This window comes from Bubalus kerabau, chromosome 7 (assembly GCF_029407905.1).
Source record: "Bubalus kerabau isolate K-KA32 ecotype Philippines breed swamp buffalo chromosome 7, PCC_UOA_SB_1v2, whole genome shotgun sequence".
In the NCBI taxonomy this organism is placed as follows: Eukaryota; Metazoa; Chordata; class Mammalia; order Artiodactyla; family Bovidae; genus Bubalus; species Bubalus kerabau.
Genome location: NC_073630.1, coordinates 94,572,098 through 94,599,468, shown reverse-complemented (window position 1 = coordinate 94,599,468; position 27,371 = coordinate 94,572,098). Strand labels below are relative to the sequence as shown.

General features: G+C 42.6%; 1 protein-coding gene and 1 pseudogene across 3 annotated transcripts; both read right to left on the bottom strand.

The window, feature by feature from the left end:
- Window positions 1–6,808: 6,808 nt before the first annotated feature.
- LOC129657114 (fatty acid-binding protein, heart-like) lies at window positions 6,809–8,245 on the bottom strand (annotated as a pseudogene).
- A 4,503-nt stretch (window positions 8,246–12,748) lies between these two features.
- On the bottom strand, window positions 12,749–26,125 carry ODAPH (odontogenesis associated phosphoprotein). Of its 3 annotated transcripts, none has more exons than XM_055588808.1 (4): window positions 25,822–26,125; window positions 23,506–23,679; window positions 23,060–23,244; window positions 12,749–14,532 (listed from the first exon to the last, which is right to left on the bottom strand). In XM_055588808.1, the coding sequence occupies exons 3-4, from the start codon at window positions 23,124–23,126 to the stop codon at window positions 14,168–14,170; spliced, it is 432 nt and encodes a 143-aa protein (XP_055444783.1). In that variant the 5' UTR covers window positions 23,127–23,244; window positions 23,506–23,679; window positions 25,822–26,125; the 3' UTR covers window positions 12,749–14,167. The 3 variants fall into 3 exon arrangements, 2 of the variants coding, with proteins under 2 accessions (XP_055444783.1, XP_055444782.1); XM_055588807.1 differs by having other exon boundaries at window positions 25,958–26,125; XR_008717196.1 differs by lacking the exon at window positions 23,060–23,244 and having other exon boundaries at window positions 14,400–14,532; window positions 25,958–26,125.
- Window positions 26,126–27,371: the final 1,246 nt, after the last annotated feature.

Here is a 27,371-nt window from a genome sequence, read left to right as displayed (position 1 = left end):
CATGTGGCCGGAAAAACCCATTCAGGCAGGCTAGAGGATTTCCAAAGGAGTTTGTAGGTTGAAACACTGTCACACCCAGGAATTATTAACTGGAGCTGTAAGCTAACTCTTTTTTTTTTCAGAGAGAGGTAGTGGGAGACAGCCCCCCGTAAAGTCAGAGGTGTAGGTGAAAGCACAAAGCAGAAAGTAGGCAGACTCTGGTTTTGGGGGTAGATGCTCGAGAATTTCCATGGGGACTCCTGAGGCTCGATCCCGCCTTTGCGTATGCCGAGCCTCCTTCCTCATGACCTTTGTCATGGGCGGAGTGCCTCACGCTGGCTCCAGGCAGTGATAGAATTCCAGTTAAGCTATTACAGATCCTCACTCAATATGCAATATGCCGGCTCCCAGCACACCACAACTACTGAGCCTGTGCTCTAGAGCCCATGTGCCCAGAGCTTGTGCTCCGCAAGAAGACAAGCCACTGCAATGAGAAGCCCATGCTTCACGGTGAAGAGTAGCCCCTACTCGCTGCAACTAGAGAAAGCCCTCACTCTATACGAATACCCAGCACAGACAAAAATAAAAATAAATGAGTAAATCTTAAAAAAATTTACCATGGGGACCAAACTGGGTGAAAGTTCAGTTCAGTTCAGTCGCTCAGTCGTGTCCGACTCTTCGTGACCTCAGGGACCACAGCACGCCAGGCCTCCCTGTCCATCACCAGCTCCCAGGGTCTACTCAAACTCATGACCATTTAGTCGATGATGCCATCCAACCATCTCATACTCTGTTGTCCCCTTCTCCTCCTGCCTTCAATCTTTCCCAGAATCAGGGTCTTTTCAAATGAGTCAGCTCTTCGCATCACGTGGCCAAAGTATTGGGGTTACTATGCTTTAGTTAATGAAAGATATTAAAGGTCTTAAGAAAAACTGAAGCAGATTTCAGCTCTACTATTGGAGATTTTCCTTTGTAGGTATGTTTCCCACCTCCTGAAAACAAAGGCAAACACCAGATTCAGATAACATAGTTTGGTACAAAGTATATTGTAGATCAAAAATTATTTTAAACTGGGAAATGCAATGCAGCCTGGAGAATGTTCTTTTTTTAATTTTTTTTTTATTGAAGGATAATTGGTTTACAGAATTTTGTTGTTTTCTGTCAAACCTCAACATGAATCAGCCACTGGTATACATATATCCCTTCCCTTTTGAACCTTCCTCCCACCTCCCTCCCCATCTCACCCCTCTAGGTTGATAAAGAGCCCCTGTTTGAGTTTCCTGAGCCATATAGCAAATTCCTGTTGGCTATATATTTTACATATGGTAATATAAGTTTCCATGTTACTCTTTCCATGCATCTCACCCTCTCCTCCCCTCTCCCATGTTCCTAAGTCTATTCTCTATGTCTGTTTCTCCATTTCTGCCCTGTAAATAAATTCTTCAGAAACATTTTTCTAGATTCTGTATGTGTGTTAGAATATGATATGTATCTTTCTCTCTCTGACTCACTTCACTTTGTATAATAGGTTCTAGGTTCATCCACTTCATCAGAACTGACTCAAATGCATTTATCTTTATGGCTGAGTAATACTCCATTGTGTATATGTACCACAACTTCTTTATCCATTCATCTGTCAATGGGCATCTAGGTTGCTTCCATGTTCTAGCTATTGTACATAGTGTTGCAATGAACAATGGGATACATGTGTCTTTTTCAACCCTGGTTTCTTCAGGTTTCCTTCTATGCCTAGAAGTGGGATTGCTGGGTCATACGGTGTTTTTGTTCCTAGTTTTTAAGGAATCTCCATACCATCTTCCATAGTGGTTGTATCAATTTACATTCCCACCAACAGTGCAAGAGCATTCCCTTCTCTCCACACCCTCTCCAGCATTTGTTGTTTGTAGACTTTTTGATGATGGCGATTCTGACCAGTGTGAGGTGATATCTCATTGTGGTTTTGACTTGCATTTCTCTAATAATGAGCAATGTTGAGCATCTTTTCATGTGTTTATTTGCCATCTGTACATCTTCTTTGGAGAAATGTCTGTTTAGGTCTTTCCCCCGCTTTTTGATTGGGTTGTTTGTTTTTCTGGTATTGAGTTGTATGAGCTGCTTGTATATTTTGGAAGTTAATCCTTTGTCAGTTGTTTCATTTGCTCTTATTTTCTCTCATTCTGAGGGTTGTCACCTTGCTTATAGTTTCCTTGCTTATGGTTGCTTATAGTGCAAAAGCTTTTAAGTTTAATCAGGTCCCACTTGTTTACTTTTGTTTTTATTGCTGTTACTCTAGGAGGTGGGTCATAGAGAATCTTGCTTTGATTTATGTCATCGTGTGTTCTGCCTATGTTTAATTATACTTGTCATCCCAGGTAAGGTGGTCAGATCTCGGATCCCCTTTCTTCTGTTGAGTGTTGGTAGAAAATAAGTTAATGAGAGAGAGGCATTTTTCCCTTTTAGGGTAGAGGAATGAAGAAGTCAGTGCTGCCTGGATGGCTGGAAGTTATTTAAGGAGAGTTATGAAAGTTCTGAGCTCGGGAGCTTTTGTAGTTGACATTACATCCACTTCGCTCTGGTGACCCCTACTCCTTTGGCTCCGCCCATGGCTGCCCAGTGCTGCCAAGCATGATCCAGGAGGTGGCAGTAAAACCCCGTTCACTGTAAGCGACTTTCGTCCTAAGGGGAAAAGTGCTAAAACCTGTGATGAATTTCACCTGAGGGATATTATCTGCCCTTTTGTCCATGCCATAAATGGTCTTCTTTCCCCATTTTTAAGGGCCCAGTGTTGAGGATTGCTTAATCTATTTGATTTGGCAAACAGAGAAGAGGGCAGCAGAGAATGAGACAATTAGGTAGCATCACTGACTAATGGACATGAACGGGAGCAAACTCCAGGAGACAGTGGAGGACAGGGAAGCCTGGTATGCTTCAGTCCATGGGCTCGCAAAGAGTCGGACATGACTTAGCAGCTGAGCACGAGGAGCTCTAGGAAGCATAGAGGGAGCCGAAGAGACCCAAGGTATGTGGACTTTGTCTCTGATTGGGTCAGGTTCTCCCTTAATGTCAGCAAGTGGCTGGTGACTCAGAGGTCAGCGAGGCAGAAGCAGGGGCTGGAGGAGAGCTCTGCTGGTGGGAGCATTCCTGTGGGGAGGAGGAGCTGTGGATTTCACTGAGAAGCCTGAGTAAAAGAAAAGAATTTGGAAAATCATGAAAGTAAGTTTGCCTCACAGCAATGAAAGGTGAGCAGAAGGGTAAAGGCAGCGTGGCAGGAAGGCGGATCAGCCCACTTCGAAGAAAGCTAATCCCAAAAGGATGCTGAACATCTTTGGAATGGATTGGAAATACAGTTTCCAAGTGTGATTTACGAGTAGCCAAATGTAAGCTGATGCTCACAATGAATGAAAATTGGAGAATTAGTCTGCACTGGCACTGGTAAGGATGTGGAGAAAAGGGAGCCCTTGTAAACTGCTGTTGGAAATGTAAATTGGTGCAGCCGCTACGGAAAACAGTATGGAGGTTTCTCAAAAATCTAAAAATAGAACTACTATACGCTGGCAATTCCACTCTTGGGTATGTATCTGGGGAGAAAAGGCAAACCAAAAACACATGAAAAAAATACATGCACCTTAATGTTCACAGCAGCATTATTTACACTTGCCAGAATATGAAAGCAGCCTAAGTGTCCATCAACAGATGAAGAATAAAGAAGATATGGTACATATGTACGTGCTAGGTCGCTTCCCTCATGTCTGACTCCTTGCGACCCTATGGACTGTAGCCCACCAGGCTCCTCTGTCCATGGATTCTCCAGGCAGGAATACTGGAGTGGATTGCTGTGCCCTCCTCCAGGGAATCTTCCCGACCCAGGGGTTGAACCTGCATCTCTTAAGTCTACCTGCATTGGCAGATGAGTTCTTTACCCCTAGCACCACCTGGGAAGCCCCCAGTACATATATATACAGCCCCTCAAAAAAGAATGATATTTTACCATTTGTAGCAACATTGTTGAACTTGGAGGGCATTATGTGAAGTGAAGTAAGTCAAACAGAGAAAGAAAACTATTGTGTTATATCACTACTACTACTACTAAGTTGCTTCAGTCATGTCCGACTCTGTGCGACCCCATAGACGGCAGCCCACCAGGCTCCCCCATCCCTGGGATTCTCCAGGCAAGAATACTGGAGTGGATTGCCATTTCCTTCTCTAATATTATATCACTAACATGTGGAATTTCACTAACATGTAGAATTTTAAAAAGACAACAAACCAGTGACTGTAACAAAAAGATTCACAGATATAGAGAATAAACTAGTGGTTACCAGTGGGGAGAGGGAAGGGAGGAAAGGTTATATAGGCATAGGGAGTAGGAGGTACAAGCTGTTAGGTATAAAATAAGCTACAATGATACATTGTACAACATGGGGAATAGAACCAATTTTTTTTTTAATGTATTTATTTATTTTTTGGCTGCTCTGGGTCTTTGTTACTGCATGCCCACTTTCTCTAGCTGTGGTGAGAGGGGCTTTGCTTGTTGCAGAGCATGGGCTCTAGGGTGCTCAGACTCAGTAGTTGTGGCTCATGGGCTTAGTTGCTCTGCAGCATGTGGAATCTTCCTGGAGCAGGGATCAAACTCATGTGCCCTTCAGCACCAAGTAGATTCTTTTTTTTTTTTTTTTTTTTATGGCTGCATAGGGCGTCAGTTGCGGCACGCAGGATCTTCATTGCATCATGCAGGATCTTTGCTCCATGGCATGTGGGATCTTAGTTCCCTGACCAGGGATTGACCTTGTGTCCCCTGAATTGCAGGGTGGATTCTTAACCACTGGACCACCAGGGAAGTCCCAGCAAGCATATTCTTAACCACTGAACCACCAAGGAAGTCCTAGCCAATATTTTATAACTTTGGAGTATAACTGATCACTTCATGGGAATTAGATGGGGAAACAGTGGAAACAGTGTCAGACTTTATTTTTTTGGGCTCCAAAATGATTGCAGATGGTGATTGCAGGCATGAAATTAAAAGACGCTTACTCCTTGGAAGGAAAGTTATGACCAACCTAGATAGCATATTCAAAAGCAGAGACATTACTTTGCCAACAAAGGTCCATCTAGTCAAGGCTATGGTTTTTCCAGTAGTCATGTATGGATGTGAGAGTTGGACTGTGAAGAAGGCTGAGCACTGAAGAATTGATGCTTTTGAACTGTGGTGTTGGAGAAGACTCTTGAGAGTTCCTTGGACTGCAAGGAGATCTAACCAGTCCATTCTAAAGGAGATCTGGAAGGACTGATGCTAAGGCTGAAACTCCAATACTTTGGCCACCTCATGTGAAGAGTTGACTCATTGGAAAAGACTCTGATGCTGGGAGGGATTGGAGGCAGGAGGAGAAGGGACGACAGAGAATGAGATGGCTGGATGGCATCACCGACTCGATGGATGTGAGTTTGAGTGAACTCCGGGAGTTGGTGATGGACAGGGAGGCCTGGCGTGCTGCAGTTCATGGGGTCACAAAGAGTCGGACACGACTGAGAGACTGAACTGAACTGAACTGATAACCTTTAAAATTGTGAATCACTATATTATACATCTGTAACTTATATAATATTGTACATCAACTATACTTCAATTTTTTAAAAAGTACCTGAACATTGTAACCCTTGTTTTCTTTAGAGTCAGAAGCAGCTTTCTCTAGATTATGCAGCTCTTCTGAAAGTTTGTAATTACTGCTATCAAAATTGGATATCTCCTGTTATGGGCTGAACTCATGCCTTGTCCACTGGATTTCAGAATGTGATATATTTGGAGATAGTACCTTAAAAAAGGTGATGGAAGTTAAAATGAGGCCATTATGGTGGATCCAAATCCAATTTTATTGATGTCCTTACTGAGAGAGTATGTGGATACACAAGAGAGACACCAGAGGCACACAGGCTCGGGAAAAGGCCACGTGAGGAGGCAGTGAGCGTGTGACCATCTGCAAACCAGGGAGAGAGTCCTTTGAGCGAACCCATCCTGCTGACGCCTTGATCCTGGACCATCAGCCTCTAGAACTCAGAGAAAATAAGTCTTTATTATTTAAGCCACCCAGCCTTTATAAAGGCAGTCCAAGCAAGCTAGTACACTTCCTCAAATAATTTTTGAAATGCCATAAGGTAACACTTACAAGAGAAGTTGGCTCTTAGTTTTTCATTTTTAATCAGGAACTTAGTAAACCCCAGTGTTGGAATGTGCCATAGCCCAATCACTCAGGGGCAGACCTATGCAGACCCAAACTTCCTTCCTGGTTTGAATGTCCCTTGCTGACACATGCTGCCCACAAATCCCCAGAAGGCACTTCAACACTGCAGAGGTGGACAGCACCCCATCACACCCCCCAACCGTGATGAAACCACGTATGAGAATGCTGCTGTCTTCTGACTTCCCAAAAGTAGTTGCTTTTATTTTCCAGAGAAGGAGTAAGTTCTGTGCAGAGAAGAAGTTCTGGAGAGAAGGGCCCCCTTCTTAAAACTGTGTGATACTTTGTCACATTGATCCCAAAGCAGCTCTGCTCTTTTCAGAGGCTCCTAAAGGCTTCTTTCTTTCTTTTCTTTTTTTTTTGGCCTTGGCGCTGTGTTATTGACCTCAGAGCAGCACCCTTTGGATGCAGTTAAAAAACCAAACATACACAATGAGATTGGAACTGGATTCAGGCTGATGCCACCTGACACCAGTAAAATTTCCGCAATCAAGGTAGCTTTATATAAAATGCTAGGGGAGAAAAATGAGGCAATCTGGTGCCGAGTCCACGAGTAGCCAACTGGCAGAAGAGCAGTCAGTAAAGGAGTGGACCGGTCATGCCTCTTCCATGTAAGTACGATTGCAAACCGCACTGCTGTGGGTGAGCGGCAGGATGAGTTTCTCATCAACTATTTCCCATACAAGTGTTGTCTCTTGTCCATTCCACTTCTGCACGTGGACAAAATGCCTCCATCCAGCATCACGATGGACTTGACTTTCCTGTCATCTGCTGTTGTCTCATTGAAATTCACTCCCAGCTCGAAGCTGACCTCCCTATTCTGGAAGACACTTTGTGTTTTTATGGTGATTGTGTCCCCATTCACTTCGATGACTGTGGTAGGCTTGGTAATATTGGCTGCCTGCTTGGTAGCAAAACCCACACCAAGAGACTTCATGTAGTCATTGAAATTCCTGCTATCCACTAACTTCCAGGTACCCACGAAGGTGTCCACTGTGGTGAGGCTGGGCTAGGCTGGGAAAGAGAAGGCAGAGAACACGTGCAAGGACTCTGGGACCCTGTTTCTTTTTTTTTAAAAATTATTTAAAAATTTACTTTTGGCTACGCTGGGTCTTTGTTGCTGCACAGACTTTCCTCTAGTTGTGGCGAGCAGGGGCTGCGGTCTAGCTGTGGTGTGAGGGCTTCTCATTGCCGTGGCTTCTCTTGTTGGGGAGCATGGGCTCTCTGCTCACGGACTTCAGTAGTTGCAGCGTTTGGGCTCAGTAACTGTGTCCTGGGCTCTGGAGCACAGGGGCTTAGTCACTCTACAGCATGTGGGATCTTCCCGGACCAGGGGTCGGAGCCCCATCATCTCCTGCATTGGCAGGAGGATTCTCTGCCACTGCACCACCAAGGAAGACCCTAAAGTTTCTTTTAAAGACATTGGCAGGGGCCCTTCCTTGGCATCCAGGCACAGGTTTGATCCCTGGTTGGGGAACCGAGATCCCACATGCCACACTGAGTAACCAAAAAAAAAAAAAGACATTTTGATCATCATCTGGTGCTCATCACCCAGCTCCAGTTCAATCCAGGTGGTGGTTGTGGAAGGACATGCCATCTTATATCTTTTATTTCTCCCTTTGAGACCCCAGCCTCCAACTGAATTACCTCTCCTTACCCAATTAAAAACTGTCTTCCCCAGATACCAGTGAACATGAGTTTCAGCTGAACCAGTCTAGACGCCCCATAACTCTTATAATCAACATATGAATCACTACAAGGTCGGTCATACTGTGGGATGTAGGAATAGAATTTTATGTTTAACTTAGCTTCAAGGCAAGAATAAATACATGGTTAATTTTCTGTGAATTTTTTTTGGAGGGGTTTAGAACCAAACCTTTATTAATGCTTTCAGGAGGGAGAAAATGATAAGTAATTATGTACATGATACAACAGAATTAGTTTTTACCATACAGAGCAGCAAACAAGATCTTTTAAGCACCTACTTTTACAGTTTCAGTTTCAAAAGAACACACCCAAACATCTTTCCCCATATGGGCGTGACTACCACTCTTTAAATTCTAGTAATTGTATCATGCCCAGATCAGATCAGATCAGATCAGTCGCTCAGTCGTGTCCGACTCTTTGCGACCCCATGAATCACAGCACGCCAGGCCTCCCTGTCCATCACCAACTCCCAGAGTTCACTGAGACTCACGTCCATCGAGTCAGTGATGCCATCCAGCCATCTCATCCTCTGTCGTCCCCTTCTCCTCTTGTCCAAGTCACTAGTTAAAAATTGGACTATCATGCCGACATATTTTTAAACATTAAAACAAAAACAAAAACAAAAACTCAGAAGACAGAAAAATTCCAAGGGCAGAAAGTGTTGGGATATAAATTTTTTAAAATAAAATTTAAGGACAAGAGGGATATGATAAAAAGCTACTGGTATTACCAACTCCGTCGTGTCCGACTCTTTGCGACCCCATGGACAGTAGCCTGCACCAGGCTCCTCAGTCCATGGGATTTTCTAGGCAAGAGTACTAGAGTGGGTTGCCATTTCCTTCTCCAGGGAATCTTCCCGACCCAGGGTCAAACCCGCATTGATAGACAGATGCTTTACCGTCTGAGCCACCAGGGAAGTCCCACATTACCAACTCAGGGCACAGTTCAGGAACAAGTATGAATTATCATACAGGGTTTTCAGATCTTTCCCTGAATTTTTACTGATTGTATCTTGTAAAAGTCCACCCTTTTCTCTCCCACCCCAGGTTTTGCTCTTAATTCCCAAACTGATTTTGGCTAATAGATTCTACTCTACTACTGGATTATTTAAAAAGCATAAAGAGACCTTGGACTGAAGATACAACAAATTATCTAACCTTAGTAAGAGTACATGGATTCTGTTTGCTACCAAACATTATAGTCATTTTACAGTGACCACAAAAGACTGTTTGCTTCTTGTTACAATGACTATGAAAAGATACAGTAAGCAGAGATTTTGTTTTCTTCATACTGACCACAAACACAATAAAACCAAAAGAAGATATGTTCACTTGGCAGAACTCAACATAAAATTCCTTTAAAATTATTGCATTTCCACTTTGCTCAGAGTTTTTAATCACAAAATATCTCAGTGAACAAAAATATGAGTTACATCTCATCTTGAGTGTACACCAGAATCTTAGATACTTTTAAAGTCCACGTAGGCGTAGCCCCTCCCACAAGTCAAGTGCCCCTTCTTGGGGGGAGGCGGGGTAGCAGGGACAGCCTGGCCTGCGGGGCGCTGTCCTCCCCAGATGACTGCGGCCACTTTCAGTGCAGCGCGGCCGCATTCATTGCACTGAATGCAGGATATTTCCCCCAAGATCTTCTTTTTAATCTTCCTTCTTTTTGTACCCCGCTCCCCAGTCTCAACTGTCATCTTCCTCATCTGTTTCCTGAGACCTTAAACAGGCCAGTTCCTCCCCGACAACTAAACCCCTATTGCTAGGTCCTGTGTTGTTTTTAATAATGTCTTTTTAATTTCATTTTGAAATAATTTCAAGCTACAGAAGAGTTGCAAGAATGATATAAAGAACTGCCATATGCCTTTCCTCCAAATACATCAATTATAAAAACATTTTCCCACGATTTTTTTTCACTCTCCCTCCCAGCCTCCCTCCTATTCCCCCTTTCTCCCTCTATCTCCCTTCCCCGCCTTCCTTCTCTCTCTCTCACACACACACACACACACACATTTTTTCCCCCAAATAATTTAAGACAGTTGCATAAAACATATTCCTTTACCTTCAGATTTTTATCTAAGGATCTTCTCTTACATAATTATCAAGCTCAGAAAATTTAACATTGATATACGGCTACTACCTAAAACATGGTTCACATAAAAATTTTCCAGTTGTTCCAATAATACCCTTTATGGCAATATCTCCCTTTCCGTCCCAGCTCCAGGCCATGTTACATTTAGTTGTCAAGTCTCTTTAATCGTCTTTACACTTTGTCTACCCTGACATCCACATATTTTAGAACTTACAGAGCAGTTGTTTTGTAAATTTGGGTTTGCTGGATGATTCGATTCAGGTTACGCCTTTTTAGTATAATTAGACTTGCATAGGCTATTTCTGCCACAAAGCAAAAGATGTATTAAAGCGTGTATAAAAGATGCATTAAAAAAGTCACATGTTCCCAACAGACTGCCATTGCTGCAGAAGCAGACAATCCCATCTATGTGCTAAGAGGAACACCTGTAAACTAGTTCATTTTGACATATTAGTACTTGAAAATGATCCCCCTAAGTCAATAAACCTGCTGCTGCTGCTGCTGCTAAGTCGCTTCAGTCGTGTCCGACTCTGTGCGACCCCAGAGACGGCAGCCCACCAGGCTCCCCCGTCCCTGGGATTCTCCAGGCAAGAACACTGGAGTGGGTTGCCATTTCCTTCTCCAATGCATGAAAGTGAAAAAATTAAGTGAAGTCGCTCAGTCGTGTCCGACTCCTAGTGACCCCATGGACTGCAGCCCACCAGGCCCCTCCATCCATGGGATTTTCCAGGCAAATAAACCTGCTAGGTACCTCCATATTTTAAAAGAAAAATGTATTAACCCAAACTCACAAGGATCTTCCCCGATGGCTCAGCGGGTGAAAAATCTGCCTGCAATGTAGGAGACCTGGGTTTGATCCCTGAGTCGGGAAGATCCCCTGGAGAAGGAAATAGCAGCTACCCACTCCAATATTCCTGCTTTGAGAATGCCATGGACAGAGGAGCCTGGCAGGCTATACTCCAAAGTGTCCCAAAGAGTCAGACATGACGGAGCAGTAATATTTGGATTTGGAAACTCACAAAGGCCTATACATTTAATTGTGGTTGTGGGCTGTTTCTCAGGTAGGCTATTCTATGCATGTTCAAGGGTGAGAAATGATGTAATTTTATCTGAGGCCATTTTGAAAAAGGGTCTTACTGTGAAATACCCCAGGAGTAGCCCACTTTCTGTAACGGATGCACTGAAGCTGTTACACCTTTTTTAGTTTGTCTTAGTTTTCCTGAGGTTTATAGATCACTAACAAGGCCTTCAGGGATTGGATTTCAGAGCAGATTTAATGGCGATCCCTACAGTCCATGGGGTCACAAAGAATCGCACGTGACTAAGCGGCTGAACCACGCTGAGATACTGGATTGCAAAAGTTCAAATGTCTGGGGAGAGAAAGACCTGTCAGAACCAGGTTGGTTTTGGGCGGTGGAGTGTGGTGAGCTCACGGAACAGCTGGGTGATCAGTGAGAGGTGAGAGTGAGAGGTAATAAATCAGGAGGTCCAGGGAGGGAGGTGAGGCTCAAATACAGCACTGATCTGTCTTCACGTTTGCCCAAGGTTGGCCCTTTTCAGATTATGCCCCATCAACCAAAAAGAAAGCAAATGAGTGAGCAAGTTTATTACAAAATATAGATTTTTTTTAACTTAATGAGGATTTCAAATACAGGTTTACTTAAGCTTGTGATTTCTAAGCAAACATCTGTTCTTAGGATGAAAATCTGCTATATAGTAAAGAAAACAGTGTTTTTCTTTTTATCTTTTAATATAGTGAGGAAACATAGCATGATGACTTGATATCTCTCTCCACTTCCCAGGCAACATTCCCAGCATCTCCATGTCTTTGTGTGCCCCCAAACCCCTACTTTTTTTCCTTCGTAGAAGCAGCAGCAGCAACTTTGCACATAGTTTTTGGGAGGAACAGATGTAAGCCACTGACCACATATGAGAAACCGAGGTTCCTATGTTACAGGCAAGGTGAACACACAAAGAGGAGGCAGTATTTTACAGAATGGCTAAAGAAATATCAATAACAAATGAACACAGCCTGTGGGATTTGTTGCTGAGCCTGTGGGATTTGTTGCTGTATTGCCTTCTCACAATACAAGGTTCCTATCAGTTCAGTCGCTCAGTCGTATCTGACTCTTTGCGACCCCATGAATTGCAGCATGCCAGGCCTCCCTGTCTATCACCAACTCCCGGAGTTCACTCAGACCCATGTCCATCGAGTCAGTGATGCCATCCAGCCATCTCATCCTCTTTCATCCCCTTCTCCTCCTGCCCCCAATCCCTCCCAGCATCAGAGTCTTTTCCAATGAGTCAACTCTTTGCATGAGGTGGCCAAAGTACTGGAGTTTCAGCTTTAGCAGCATTCCTTCCAAAGAAATCCCAGGGCTGATCTCCTTTAGAATGGACTGGTTGGATCTCCTTGAAGTCCAAGGGACTCTCAAGAGTCTTCTCCAACACCACAGTTCAAAAACATCAATTCTTTGGCGCTCAGCTTTCTTCACAGTCCAACTCTCACATCCATACATGACCACTGGAAAAACCATAGCCTTGAATAGATGGACCTTTGTTGGCAAAGTAATGTCTCTGCTTTTGAATATGCTATCTAGGTTGGTCATAACTTTCGTTCCAAGGAGTAAGCATCTTTTAATTTCATGGCTGCAGTCACCATCTGCAGTGATTTTGGAGCCCCCCAAAATAAAGTCTGACACTGTTTCCACTGTTTCCCCATCTATTTCCCATGAAGTGATGGGACCAGGTGCCATGATCTTTGTTTTCTGAATGTTGAGTTTTAAGCCAACTTTTTCACTCTCCTCTTTCACCTTCATCAAGAGGCTTTTTAGTTCCTCTTCACTTTCTGCCATAAGGGTGGTATCATCTACATATCTGAGGTTATTGATATTTCTCCCGGCAATCTTGATTCCAGCTTGTGCTTCTTCCAGCCCAGCATTTCTCATGATGTACTCTGCATATAAGTTAAATAAGCAGGGTGACAATATACAGCCTTGATGTACTCCTTTTCCTATTTGGAACTATAGTTGACTGAATTTGTGTCTGTGGAGTTCTAGATTTACTAGAGTTCTAGACTTACTAGAACATCTCCGTACTTGAATTTTGAGCCTAGAATCATGTTGAAAGTTTTAGGGCAAGTATATAATTTAAACTAGTATCTATATGAAGAGAAGAGAATGGGAACTCACTCCAGGATTTTTGCCTGCAGAATCCCACAGACAGAGGGACCTGACAAGCTACAGTCCATAGGGTCACAAACAGTTGGATACGACTGAAGTGACTTAGCATGCATACGAAGATAATAGGAGAAACAGTGAGATACATATCAAACTAGTTTTCACTGGTGGCTTAAACAGTTAACATTAAAGTATATTTAGATATTGCAGTTTAAAAAGAACTTTTTTGGTTAGGTAATTTAGTTTATAGTATCTTTAAAGTAGTACCTATTGTTAAACTCCCCATAGCTTTTTGTTTTAATCTTTATAATTTGTTTTTGTTGTTGGAAAACTGAGTGGATCTTGAAAGTTCTCTTCATAAGAAAGAAGTTTTGTAATTATGTATGGTGACAGATGTTAACTGAACTATTGTAATCATTTTGTAATATATACAAATATTGAATCAATATGTTATATGACCTGGAACTAATATAATATTATGTCAGTTAAAAATGAATGAATAACCACTGCCAAACAGAATAAAACAAAACTTTCTGTCTTTTATAATTTCTTTTAAAGATCACTTTGTAAATATGCCTTGCTTTGTGAGTTTTCCAGTAAGCGTAAAAGGGTGTCATTAATGTCTCCATTTGGTTTATAGCAGTCTCGATTTATTTAAATGCTCTTCACTGTGATTTAGAAGATGGAGCTGATTCTTCCGGTATTGCAGGATGATAGGAATTACGAGAACCACTCATTTTAGAACTTTTCTTCATAAAAATGCTGTGATCATAAAAAGTAAAGCATAAGAATAATGTCGTTATTGCTTCTATTTTGTTATCATGAATAACCTATAAACCAATACGTTCTCTGCTGACAAGGAGAACAATTTCCAGTCAGTGGAGTTTAAGATGCATAATTTTCCAACCCAATTGTTTTAGTTGAAAACTGAAAACACAAATCTTTTTCTAGTCTTTTCTGAGGCCTTGGCTTCTTTTACTTCAGCACATTTGGGGCTTCTCTCTTTTCTCTGCTTTCCTCAGAGGAACTTCCTCTCCAGAGTCTTCTCCTGGGGAAATAATTGTAATAAGGAGGAAGGCGACTGTATGGACAAAAATATGGATGGAATTGAAAATGGTGGTTCCACGTTGGAGGAGGGTAAGGCCTGTATGGAAACCTAATGTAGACTCGGAGCCATCGTGGCGGGAAAAAATGGAAGGGACACCTGGGTGTCCTGGTGATGGACTGGATCCTTGTCACTGGGTTCCTTGTGGCAGGGGGAGGGGTGAGTGTAAAGATCTCGCAGTCTGTAGGGTTTGCATTATTTTGTGAGTATCCAGGAGGAGTGACCACTTCTTGTCCTGTGGGGAGAAAAGTGCATGTCAGGAAATAGGCCTGATGACAGGAGCAGAAGGGAGAGTCTTCAGGTGTAGCAGAGGAGAAAGAATGGAAGGGAGAATTCTAGAGTCTCCCTAAAGCATGTTTGAGAGAACTGTCTAGGTCAGTAAAATGAGACACGGACACTCTTTGTGACCCAGAAATTCCATGCTGGAGAATTTACCCACGAGAAATGAGTGCGTATGTCTACAGAAGATTAGTTCAAGAATTTTTTTTTTTAAGCAGCTTTTTTTTTGGCCACACTGTGGGGTGTGTGGGATCTTAGTTCTCTGACCAAGGATCAAACCTGGGCCTCCTGCAGTGGAAGTGCAGAGTCTTAACCACAAAGGAAATCTGCATAGCACTCTCATTCATATTAACCTAAATCTGGAAACCATCAGTGGGCTCCCTGGTGGCTTGGATGGTAAAGAATATGCCTGCATTGTGGGAGACTTGGATTGGGACGATCCCTTGGAGGAGGGTATGGCAACCCACTCCAGTATTCCACCTGGAGAATCCCATGGACAGAGGAGCCTGGTGGGCTACGAAAAAGAGTTGTACATGACTGAAGGAACTAAGTACATACACACAGAAACCATCAATAGGTGAGGATAAATAAACTATGTATTCATATAATAAAATACTACTCAGTAATAAAGACCAAGAATTATGAATACAACAACATGGATGTATCCTATGATGCTATGTTGAGCCAAAGAAGTTAGACACAAAAGAGTATTTAGTGTATGATTCCATTTATATGAAGTTCAAGAACAAGGAAAATTATGTTAATCTATGACAGATGTTCAAGCTGGATTTAGAATAGGCAGAGGAACCAGAGATCAAATTGCCAACATTCGCTGGATCATCAAATAAGCAAGAGAGTTCCAGAAAAACATCTACATCTGCTTTATAGACTATGCCAAAGCCTTTGACTGTGTGGATCACAACAAACTGTGGAAACTTCTTAAAGAGATGGGAATACCAGACTGCCTGACCTGCCTCCTGAAAAATCTGTATGCAGGTCAAGAGGCAACAGTTAGAACTGGACATGGAACAGCAGACTGGTTCCAAATTGGGAAAGGAGTACGTCAAGGCTGTATACTGTCACCCAGGTTATTTAACTTCTATGCAGAGTACATCATGTGAAATGCCAGGATAGATGAAGCACAAGCTGGAACCAAGATTTCCAGGAGAAATATCAATAACCTCAGATATGCAGATGACACCACCCTTATGACAGAAAGTGAAGAATTAAAGAGCCTCTTGGTGAAAGTGAAAAAGGAGAGTGAAAATGTTGGCTTAAAATTCAACTTTCAGAAAACTAAGATCATGGCATCTAGTCCCATCACTTCATGGCAAATAGATGGGGAAACAATGGAAACAGTGAGAGACGTTATTTTTGAGGGCTCCCAAATCACTGCAGATGGTGACTACAGACATGAAATTAAAAGACGCTTACTCCTTGGAAGGAAAGTTATGACCAACCTAGACAGCATATTAAAAAGCAGAGACATTACTTTGCCAACAAAGGTCCATCTAGTCAAAGCTATGGTTTTTCCAGTAGTCATGTATGGGTGTGAGAGTTGTACTATAAAGAAAGCTGAGTACTGAAGATGTTTTTGAACTGTGGTGTTGGAGAAGACTCTTGAGAGTCCCTTGGACTGCAAGGAGATCCAACCAGTCCATCCTAAACGAAGTCACCCTGAATATTCATTGGAAGGACTGATGCTGAAGCTGAAACTCCAATACTTTGGCCACCTGATGCAAAGAGCTGACTCATTGGAAAAGACCCTGATGCTGTGAAAGATTGAAGGTAGGAGGAGAAAGGGACGACAGAGGATGAGAGGGTTGGATGGCATCACCAATGTGATGGACATGAGTTTGGGTAGGCTCTGGGAGTTGGTGATGGACAGGGAGGCCTGGCATGTTGCAGTCCATGGGGTCCCAAAGAGTCGGACACGACTGAGCAAATGAACTGAACTGAATGGTTTTAAAAAAAGTGAAAAACAGCTTAGGCTTATGTGTAGGTGTTATTTAGTGGAGAAAGGAACCAGTGAATTCTTCTGATCTTGATCTGGGTGGTTGTTACATGAATATGGAGATATGCACACACATTTATATTTATACACATACATATAAATATACACAAAAATATATGTGTACACACATATGATTATATGCACATATGCATATATGTAAAAAGTGATTCATCGGCACTTTTAAGATGTTGCCTTTATTGTGCATAAATTATAAATAAATAAGAAAATTTGGTGGAAAAAAATGTAATGTTAAGAAAAGTAACTGTCCCCCCAAAGGCTATTAATCCAAAAGACTTGCTTCACTTTCCCAGCAGTGAAATTGCTCCCTGAAGAGGACAGAGGGAGAGTCTACAGGCAGCAGAGGAATGAGCAGTGAGGACCAGGTGACAAGTTTCCAAGAAGAAATTTGGATCAATATCCAGTGTCAAGGTCTTTCCTCTAGCTATATCATTTAATCAAATTGGCTATGAAATAACAAGATTTCCTTTAGAAAATTATCCCTTCTCTCCTTTAGAAACTTGCCAATACAAGTCTGGAAAGGGCAGCTGAGTGTGAATGATGGAAAAAATGAATTCCTCACAGGACTATTGTTAGACATTCAACTCTTTCATTGACTGGCCAGTGACAAATCAGATTTCATCAAAGAATTTCAACAAAGTGACACAGTGGAGGATGTAAGGAGAAGGTGTAGGGGAGAGGCTGGAGAGTCAGGAGTTGGCCAGTTGAGCCAGTCTTTCCATAGCTGTAAAATGGGGAAGGCCTCTCAAAGAGAAAAAGAGACAAGTGCCTATGTGGTAACAGGGTGATTGTGAGAGTAACCTCGGCTCTTGACTTTCCAGGGTTGGTCTTTTTGAGGGCTGGCTGTACTTAAGTTTCTTGGAAATATCTTTATAATAATCACCTCTATTATTTTGTTAATCCAGCTTGAATGGGTGAATTAAATACTGACTCTTTCTCCCATATCCACTCAGGCTACTGAGTATTAAAATGTTATGGTTGAAACTGGATTAAGACATTTCAAACTACAGAAAATGACTTAATGCCATATCACTCATTCTTTCCTCCTATACAGTCAGATTAATTATGAACCTTTTTAACATAAAAACTTTCTGCTGAGAATCCAGTGCCTAGAGAGGAAGCTAGCCTTATTCTTGAGCTCCACTGGGACATTTTGCTATCAGATAAGGTTTAGCTAGGTCTTGGGCTCTGCCACTCAGTGAATTGGATTCTAGCTTTTAAAAATATCCACCCTTTGTGCTCATTTTACTTCTTAAAACTGAGGCTACTTACCAAATCCTCCTGACATTGGGGTGTTAGAGTTGTTAGTGTTTCCCTGACTCTGGGATGTCTAGTGTTTTTTAAAATTAAAAAAAATTTTTTTATTTTGTTTTTTTTTTTTGACCATGCCACGCAGCATGTGAGATCTTAATTCCTCGACCAAGGATCGAACTTGTGCATTCTACTTTGGAAACTCAGAGTCCTAACCACTGGACCACCAGAGAAGTCTCTGATTTGTTCAATATTAGTCAATGCTCTCTTCTTCCAGGAATTTCTCAGGACTCAAGGTCAAGATATATGCTTGTCCCAGTAACTAGCTCACGTAAAACCACATTCCCCCAGCAGACTAGACACGTGGTGACTATTTCAGGTTCCTGGTTGGCTAGCTCAAGTGTTGTAACATATGGGAACTTTAGGGACTTATTTGGGGAACCATCACAGGCTTTTTACGAGGTTCAGGTCATACATCTGAGTGAGTGGGTTGATGCCATTCATGGTCTCCAAAGAGTTAATACTGCTCCTGAATTCTTCTGTCTGTCCTTGATCTGATCCATTCTCTCTGTCTTCTAAACCTCCCATAGTCTCTTCAAAGCCCCTTCAACATTCTCATTCTTCTTCATTCATTTGAAGAATTCTCTTCGCAATTCTCCTGACTTTTCTAATGAAGAATTCTCTTCACAGTTCTCCTGACCTTTCTAAGCAGATTACTTTGCTTCATATTTCAGAGAGAAAACTTCAGTGATCTGCCATGAACTTCTTTGTTTCTACTTCTCTCACTTCAAAGAGAAGTCTGCACATCCTGACTCCCTTTCCCCCACCCTATTTAATCCATAGGAATCTGACTGTTTCCGCCATCCCACAAATAAGCATTAGTGTTGTCACTAGTATCGAACTCGTGCACTCTACTTATGGAAACTCAGAGTCTTAACCACTGGACCACCAGAGAAATCCCTGGTTTGTCCAGTATTAGTCAATGCTCTCTTCTGACAAATGTTGACAGATACTTTGACAGCAATCATCAATGGTCCTGGGCTTTTAAAAAGTTGGTTCCAGATGCCAAGAACATCATTTCCTGCTCTCTTTGCCTGGTTTATCTCTATGCAGATTTCACGTCTCATTTCCTCAAGGAGGTCTTCCCTCCCCTGAGGCTGGCTTAAGGCCTTTAGCAATATGCTTCCATAGCACTCCGTGAGTCCACTTTCACCATATCTATCAGTTATGTGATTAGTATTCAGTGGTTATATTCCTCTTCCACTGATGTACCTGCGAGATCATCGTGCATGCCTGGTCTCCTGATTGCTAGCGCTGTGCCTACAGTGAACTTGATCAGACGGAGAGAGATCTCAGTTTCCATAATTGCAAAAGTTATCACTTTCCTACCTCTCAGGGATAATGTGATTATTAACAAGCAAATATTTCTCACTAGGTAGCATACTGCCATGACACCAAAGATACTGAATATCAAAAATAAGAGCTCTTCTGTAACCTTAATTAGACTAAAGTTAGTCAAATATTTAAATGCAGATTGGAAACATTTTGAGAGAATAGCATAGTGTTTAAAAGCACAGGATCCCTTAAGAGAGCAGACTGTGTATGATTTCAGTACCTTTAGACCAGGAAATTTTTGCATCTTGTTTCACACCCCTGGATATGTTTCAGTCTCTCCTGGTTTACAGTCTTTGGGAACTTGAATAGAATTTGTATTCTGCTGTGGTGTGAAAATTGTATAAATCATAATTACATTGAATTTGTTCATAATGCTTTTCAGGTCCACTACCTCCTTCTACTTTTATGCCTATTCATTCTATTAATTTTTGAGAGTGTGCTATTTTAACTCCAACTAAAAATCTTAATTTATCTACTTAAAAAATAATTGTAATATACAGTGGAACTATATATAACTTTGTTCTGCATTTTCCAAGTCACTTGTAAATGTTATCATACTTTCATAATTTTTAGAAACAGCATAGAATCCCTGAGCTCTATGACTTATATGAGCTCTGCCATTTAATAATTGTGTGACTATTGACAGCTTCCATAACTTAATTGATAGCTTCCTCCAAGTCTGCCTTTCCTTATTTGTTAAAATGGAGAAAACAATGCTACTTATTGGCTTGTTGTAGTGTCTAAAATAAGATATGTAAAGTGCTCAGATATGGATGTGAGAGTTGGACTGTAAAGAAAACTGAGCACTGAAGAATTGATGCTTTTGAACTGTGGTGCTGGAGAAGACTCTTGAGAGTCTCTTAGACAGCAAGGAGATCCAACCAGTCAATCCTAAAGGAGATCAACCCTGAATATTCATTGGAAGGACTGATGCTGAAACTGAAGCTCCAATACTTTGGCCACCTGATGCAAAAAGCCAACTCATTGGAAAAGACCCTGATGTTGGGAAAGATTGAAGGCGGGAGGAGAAGGGGATGACAGAGGATGAGATGGTTGAATGGCATCACGGACTCAATGGACATGGGTTTGAGTGAACCCTGGGAGTTGGGGATGGACAGGCAGGCCTGTTGTGCTGCAGTCCATGGGGTTGCAAAGAGTTGGACACCACTGAGCAACTGAACTGAACTGAACTGAGCTAGTACGTTATTGAACCTCCATGAAGATGAGGAGGACTGTTGACTCTATTGGTCATTGAAAGTGAAAGTGAAAGTCTCTCAGTTGTGTCTGACTCTTTGCGACCCCATGGACTATACAGTTTATGGAAATCTCCAGGACAAAATACTGGAGTGAGGATTCTTTCCCTTCTCCTGGGGATCTTCCCAACCCAGGGATCGAACCCAGGTCTCCAACATTGCAGGAGGATTCTTTATCAGCTGAGTGACAAGGGGAGCCCAAGAATACTGGAGTGGGTAGCCTTTCTATTCTCCAGCAGATCTTCCCAACCCAGGAATCAAACCGGAGTCTCCTGCATTGCAGGTGAATTCTTTACCAACTGTACTATCTGGGAAGCCCCTATTGGTAATTGCTATAAACAGTCCTTCGCTTAGCATGAGTACTTATGCCCAGTACATAACAGATGAGTTGAATGAGTGGCGAGGCAGGCAGGTGTGGATTGTATTAATGGATGTTGAGTTCACTTCTGCAGATTTTTGTAAGTCTAAGTGAGTATTTCATTCTAGTCTCAGAAAAAAATTAAAAAAAAAATTTTTTTTTGGTTACATGGCATTTCCCAGAACAGAAATCAAACCTATGTGCCATGCAGTGGAAACGTGGAGTATTACCACTGGACTGCCAAGGAAGTCCTGCCAAACCCATAAAATTTTCAAAAATAATTTACATTCAAAATTAGAGGATAATAAGCCAAACTATTGCTGGAGTTTGGACATCAATTTTAAGTGGGTTTATTATAGTCTAGACATGAAATTCATAGTACACCAACTAGTACTTTTAAAAAAAGTAAGGATGAGATGACCTCCTTTTAGAAAATATAATTACCTGTAGTCTGTGGTTGTTTGGGCAGACAATAGCTGTTTTGTAGTGAGCTACCCTGATTTTTAAGAGAAGTAAGCTTTATACTTGATGTATAAGTATGCAGTTCTTCTTTTATACATTCTCAGGTGCCTTCAGAGGCGAACCAAAAAGAAATATAAGCCCTGTGATTAACTTGCTCACAATAACTGCAACTTAATCCACTGCATAGACTCACAGAATGACTAGTTTTGGTCAAGTCCCTAATTTTACAGATAAAGACTTTGGAGCCCACTTCACACAAGTTCACACAGGCCTCTTTCAATCCTGTGCTGTGAGTCTAGTCGACTCAACAGTGTGCAGGTTACTGTGTTAGGAGCTGCGGCAAAAGCAGAGATGAAGAAACAGGGCCTATGGGGAGATGCTACAAATACATGGATCTATAATACAGAGCATAACGCAGCAAGTACCGTGGGCGATGTGCGAATTGCTGTAAGAATTCAAAAATGTCAGATAGAGGGAGATTGCAATTTTAAAACTACATATCTTAAGAAAACTCTTGTGAAGGTAGTACCATAGTGACACTAAATGACGTCATATGAAGCAGAATTGTAATAAACAGGTGAAAGCAGGGGAGGGGCTCGCCACAGCTGTTGCCATGGAGATGAGAGAGGACGGGGTGAGTTCGGGGACCCGCACGTGATCCTGTCTGGCAGAGCCAGGACAGGTGTAAGCAAGTGATGACCTGGAACCAGGGCTGCCTGGAGAGAGTGAAGCTGCATTTGAAGGACTTTGAGGCCAGTCTGAGGGACAATGGGAAAGAGGGAGCCCCAAACAGAAACCACATTTTAGTAGTGCTTAAAAAAAAGTGAATACACCTCTAATTTCATTATAACTTCTGTAGCTACATGTTTATAGGGTTTCCTGAAGAGTGGTTCACTTTCTGGAACCACCAGCTCCAATGGCCCGGCTCCTGTCCACTCTGTTATGAGCTGTGGTGTATGGGCTCAGCAAACTGGTTGGGGGATGACTAGGGTCCAGTAGGGTCTGGCTGCACCCCTGCAAAGTTCCAGGGCCACATGAAAGGGGTGGAGGGCCTGGTATGACTCCTGGGGCTCTCCTCCTTTTCTTGCCTTTCCCCAGGGTTTGCAAACCAATTCTCTGGCTCAGGCCACCTGGAAATTTTGTAGTGGGGGAAAAGGAAAGAGGAAAGGAGCAGTGGAGAAATTGAATTTCATAGAATCTCAAAGCAAGAAGTCTAGGCTCACCTCCGCAGCACCAGGACACAACTGACTAGACGTGATTAAAGCATTAACAAACAGAAAGTGAACACCCACCATGTGCAAATTACCACGCTTATTGGGAAATCAAAGAGGTGGACATTGCTGTAATTCAGGGGGGAAATTGTTAGCTCCACAACAATAATAACTAGTATTCATATAGTGCTTGAAGCTTGAAGAGCTTTTCTTGCAGGATAGCTCATTTGGTCCTAACAACCCCCATAATAATGGATGTCATTCATGCCGTCACTTTACACAAGAGGAAATGCATTTCAGAGCAGTTAAGTGCATCTGAAGTCATATAGCTAGGACTGAGACTTGGACCAGCATCTTCCGATGATAAAATTCAGTGTCTTTCTCTTTAACCACATAGGCTGATGGAAGCTGACGTAAATATTTCCAATTCATGGATATGTATAATCATGGAGCCAAATTCATTCTTTTTACACAGCTTATTAATTAGCGGACCCACAGGAGAATAAAAGCAAAACCCTTACCTTCTGCCACAGTTACCACCAACCAGCAGACCAATAGCCAGTAGGAGAAGCAGGGTCTGTGAGCCATGGCTTCTATCTGAGCAGTCACTGCCTCGAACCCAACGTGGCTTTAAAGGGGGTGGGTGAGTCACCCACAGCTTGATTCAGGGAGTTGTATTTGCATAATGGACCACAGCCATCAGGGCCTGTGGTGTGAGGGTAAGAAGTCAGCAAGGAAATACCAGACAGTATTTATCAACCAGAGCCTCTTATAATGACGGCCAAACATCATCTATCCATCCTTGATTGGAGTTGGATTGTGGACAATCACACCCTCGCTATACTTTTAATTCCTTCATATCTTTTTCTCTTAGTGTCTTTTCTTTACTTGTGTGTATAGGTCTCCTCAGCAAGAGAAAGGATCTGTCCAGGAAATATTCCACACTGTTTCCTTCCATATAGCTTACCTCACAAAGCCAAACAGGATGGGGAGGGGGTTATCCAAAGGCTCAGGGACTGAAGCGGTTTGACGAGGCTGTTCACAGGTTTCAGATCAGGGATTATGTCTTTTCTGCTTTGGTTCAGGAGCCAAGAGCAACAGTTGAAAAACTGCCTTCTCTAGTAGACGTCATGGTCATTATCTAACGAGACACGACAATTTTGGGAGGTTAACTTAGTGAGTTGTCCTTTCAGGACTCCCTCTGATTCATCAAACTGCCCCAAAGATGCCCAGTTTATTTCTTGTCAGCTACTGGAGGAATGGGAGGGCATGGTCGCAAGTGATTAAAAGCATGGACCCTGGACCTAGAGATGATCATACTAAGTAAGTCAGAAAGACAAATATCGTATGAAATCCACGTGGAATCTAAAATATGGCACAAATGAGCTTATCTATGAAACAGAACAGACTCACAAATGCAGAGAACACATCTGTGGTTGCCAAGGGGATGTGGGGCATTGGGGCAGAGGTGGGTTGGAGTTTGGGATTAGCAGATACAAACTTATCTAGAGAATGGATAAACAACAAGGTCCTACTGTATAGCACAGGGAACTATGTTCACTATCCCGTGATAAACCATTATGGAAAAGAATATGAAAAATGATGTATATAGGTGTATAATTGAGTCACTTTGCTGTACAGTAGAAATTAACACATTGTAAATAAACTACACTTAAATAAAATAAAGGTTAAAAAAAGGTATGGACTTCAGAGTCAGGAAAAACTGGCTCCAGCCCTGATTCCTTTTCTTACTAGGTGGGTGACTTAAAGCTTCAGGGGTAAAATGGGGCTTGTAGTATTTCCCTCTGAGAATTGTTGTGACGAATAAAAGAGGTTATTGACACAGAGCTCCAGCCACAGCGCCCAGCATAAGAAAGGGAGTTGTTTTTAATTGGAGGCTAATTGCTTAACGCTATTGTGGTGGTTTTTGCCATACATTGACATGAATCAGCCATGGGTGTACATGTGTCCCCCATCCTGAACCCTCTCCCACCTCCCTCCCCAGCCCATCCCAAATTAATTAATTAGTTAAAAAATCACTTAATTACAAGGACAAGTTCAGCTGGGATAAAGAGGTTTGAGGACAACACAGAACAGGTTTGGAGACGAAAACAACTCAGGTAGTTGGAGCAGACATACATGAAAGCACTACAGAGAAGCTTCTGGTTTCAAATGTTCAACATGCTGCGGGCACCCACCAGACTGCTCTGTATAAGGATTGGAAGCCTCCTTTAAGCTGCTGAACTGGCTAAGAGAACGTCTTTTACTGTCAGTATAGATATTGATAATGTTTGTTGAGCATCTATTATGTGTCAGGCACTGTGCTAAGCATGTAGCTTGCATTGTATAACTGAATGTCCATAATCCGCGAGGCAAATGTTATCATCTTCATTTTACCTACAAGGAAACCAGGGCCCAGAGAAGTACTCAAGCAATGTATCCAAAATTGCAACCAAGGCCCAGAGAAGTACTCAAGCAATGTATCCAAAGTTGCACCACTGAGGGGTGGCAGAGCTGAGATTTTTAATTTGGGGTGAATCCAAAGCCTGTCTCCCCTCTTCCTGCCCACACTGGCAGGAAGTCCCTCATTGAATTTTTATTTGACAGAAAATCCTAACATATCTTTTAAAAAAACTTTTATTATTTATTTATTTGGCTGAGCAGGGTCTTTAAAAAAAAATGATTTATTTTTGGCTGTGCTAGGTCTTCCTTGTGGCCTGTGGGCTTTCTCTAGTTGTAGGGGTCTACTCTCCAGTTATGCTGTGCCGGTTTCTCATTGCAGTGGCTTCTTGTTGACAACCACAGGCTCTAGGGTGCCCAGGCTCCAGAATTTGCGGCTCCCAACCTCTAGAGCACGGTAGTTGTGGCACATGGGCTTAGTTGCTCCATCCTATGTGGGATCTTCCAGGACCAGGGATCAAACCCGTGTCTCCTGCATTAGCAGGTGGATTCTTTTTCAGAGAGCTACCAGGGAAGCCCTACACTGGATCTTAGTTGCAGCCTGTGGTATCTAGTTTCCTGACCAGGAATCTAACCCAGGTGGCCTGCATTGGGAGTGGGGAGTTTTAGCTGCTGGACCAACCAGGAAGTCCCTGTAACATATCTTTACTGCTAGTCTTGACAGCCTCACTTATTTGTATGTAGTTGTTCAGACCGTACAAGTTGAGAACGGCTGGATGTCCTTCTGCGGCTTTGAGGGGTGCTCTGCAGAGCCGCCTATCACATGCTCAAGGACCCCAGCAGGACTGCTTGAGGATGATCAGCAGCACCTAGCTTCACTCACCTCTGCAGTCCTGATGGGATGAAGTTCCTGTTTTGCTGCCGGGCCTTAGGTAACCAAAGGCACGACAGACGTCCAATGAGGCTGGTTTCCTGCTGCAGAAACCGCTGAAGCTGTCTGGGGGAGGCGTTCCCCTTACCTGGACGTGTGAATAAGCCGGGAAGCTGCCATCAGGGCCGCCGTGAGTCAGGATTACGGATAACCTGGGGAGAGTGATGGGTACCGGCCTGCCCCCTGAGTCAGGCTGAGGGAGTAGCGGTTAGCGCTGCGAAGCTCATTTCCTGGAGGCCTGGGGGTGGATCACACTCCTTTCGGGAATCTATAGGCTTCTGTGGTTGGCGCCAACGTGGAGCAGACTGTATGACTCTCCTGCTAGGCTTGCTAAGGGCATCTTCTGCTGGGATTTCTCCTAAAAGGGATTGCAGGCGCCTGAGATATATCTCCAACTCCACCACTTTGCAGATCTGGAGACTGAGATGAGACCTGGAGAAGTTTCCTAAAGTCATCCCAGTGATTTAACAACAGAAAGGCAGTAACATCCTGGCCAGGGGCGGAATGATGCCCACCACGTGAGAGCTCTCATTTATCAATGGTCTGAAACAGTATCAAGCCAGTGGGATAAATCAGGATGCTAGTCTCTGCCTTGCCACCCATTAGCTGTGAGGCCTTGGACCTGTCAGCCTGACTGACTCAGTTTCATCTGTATAATGTATCATTTGCTGTGTTCTATGCACCACTGTTCTAATTATTGAGCATACATCAAGCCATTTAATTCTCAAAATAACCCAATGAGGAAAGTACTATTGTGAACCCCTATTTAAAGATGAGAAAATTGAGGCACAGAGAGGTCAGTTCATGTGACTATTAAGTGGCAGAGCCTTGATATGAACACAGGCAGTTAGGCCCTGGAATTCATGCTCTAATCACGGTGCTAGGTGGACTCTGACCCCCTGGTTGTCAGCTTATTGTTATAAAGGCTCTGTGAAAGTATCCTGAAAATTCAGGCATGCACTATAGGACAAAAGTTGGTTGTTAACATAATTTTTTTTTCAAGGCTTAAATAAATAAAAAGAGGTAGAGGGAGAACTTACAGATTAAAAGAGATTTAAGACACATAAACAATTACAACATTTGGACCTTATTTGGGTCCTGCTTCAATTAAACAAATTGTTAAAGGAAATACAACTGGGGAAATGTAAACACTGACTGGATATTTGATGATATTAAGTAATTATTGCAAATATGATGGTGATAAATGATTTTAACAAAAAGATAAAGATGGATTCAGAGATAGTTGCTGAAATATTTACAGGTTATATGTTGTCTGGAATTTACTTCAAAATAATCAGAGGATGGGGAGTGGGAGTATAGATGAAGCAAGATTGCCCATGTTTAATAATGATTTAAGCTGGGTGATGGCTGTATTTGGGCTTATGATGTCAGAGCCCCATGGACCTACTTTGCAGGGTTGGTGGGAAGAATGACAGCTGATAGGGAGAGAAGGGGTTGGATGCTCTTTTGGAGATTCCCCTTCTAGGATACCATTGATTTCA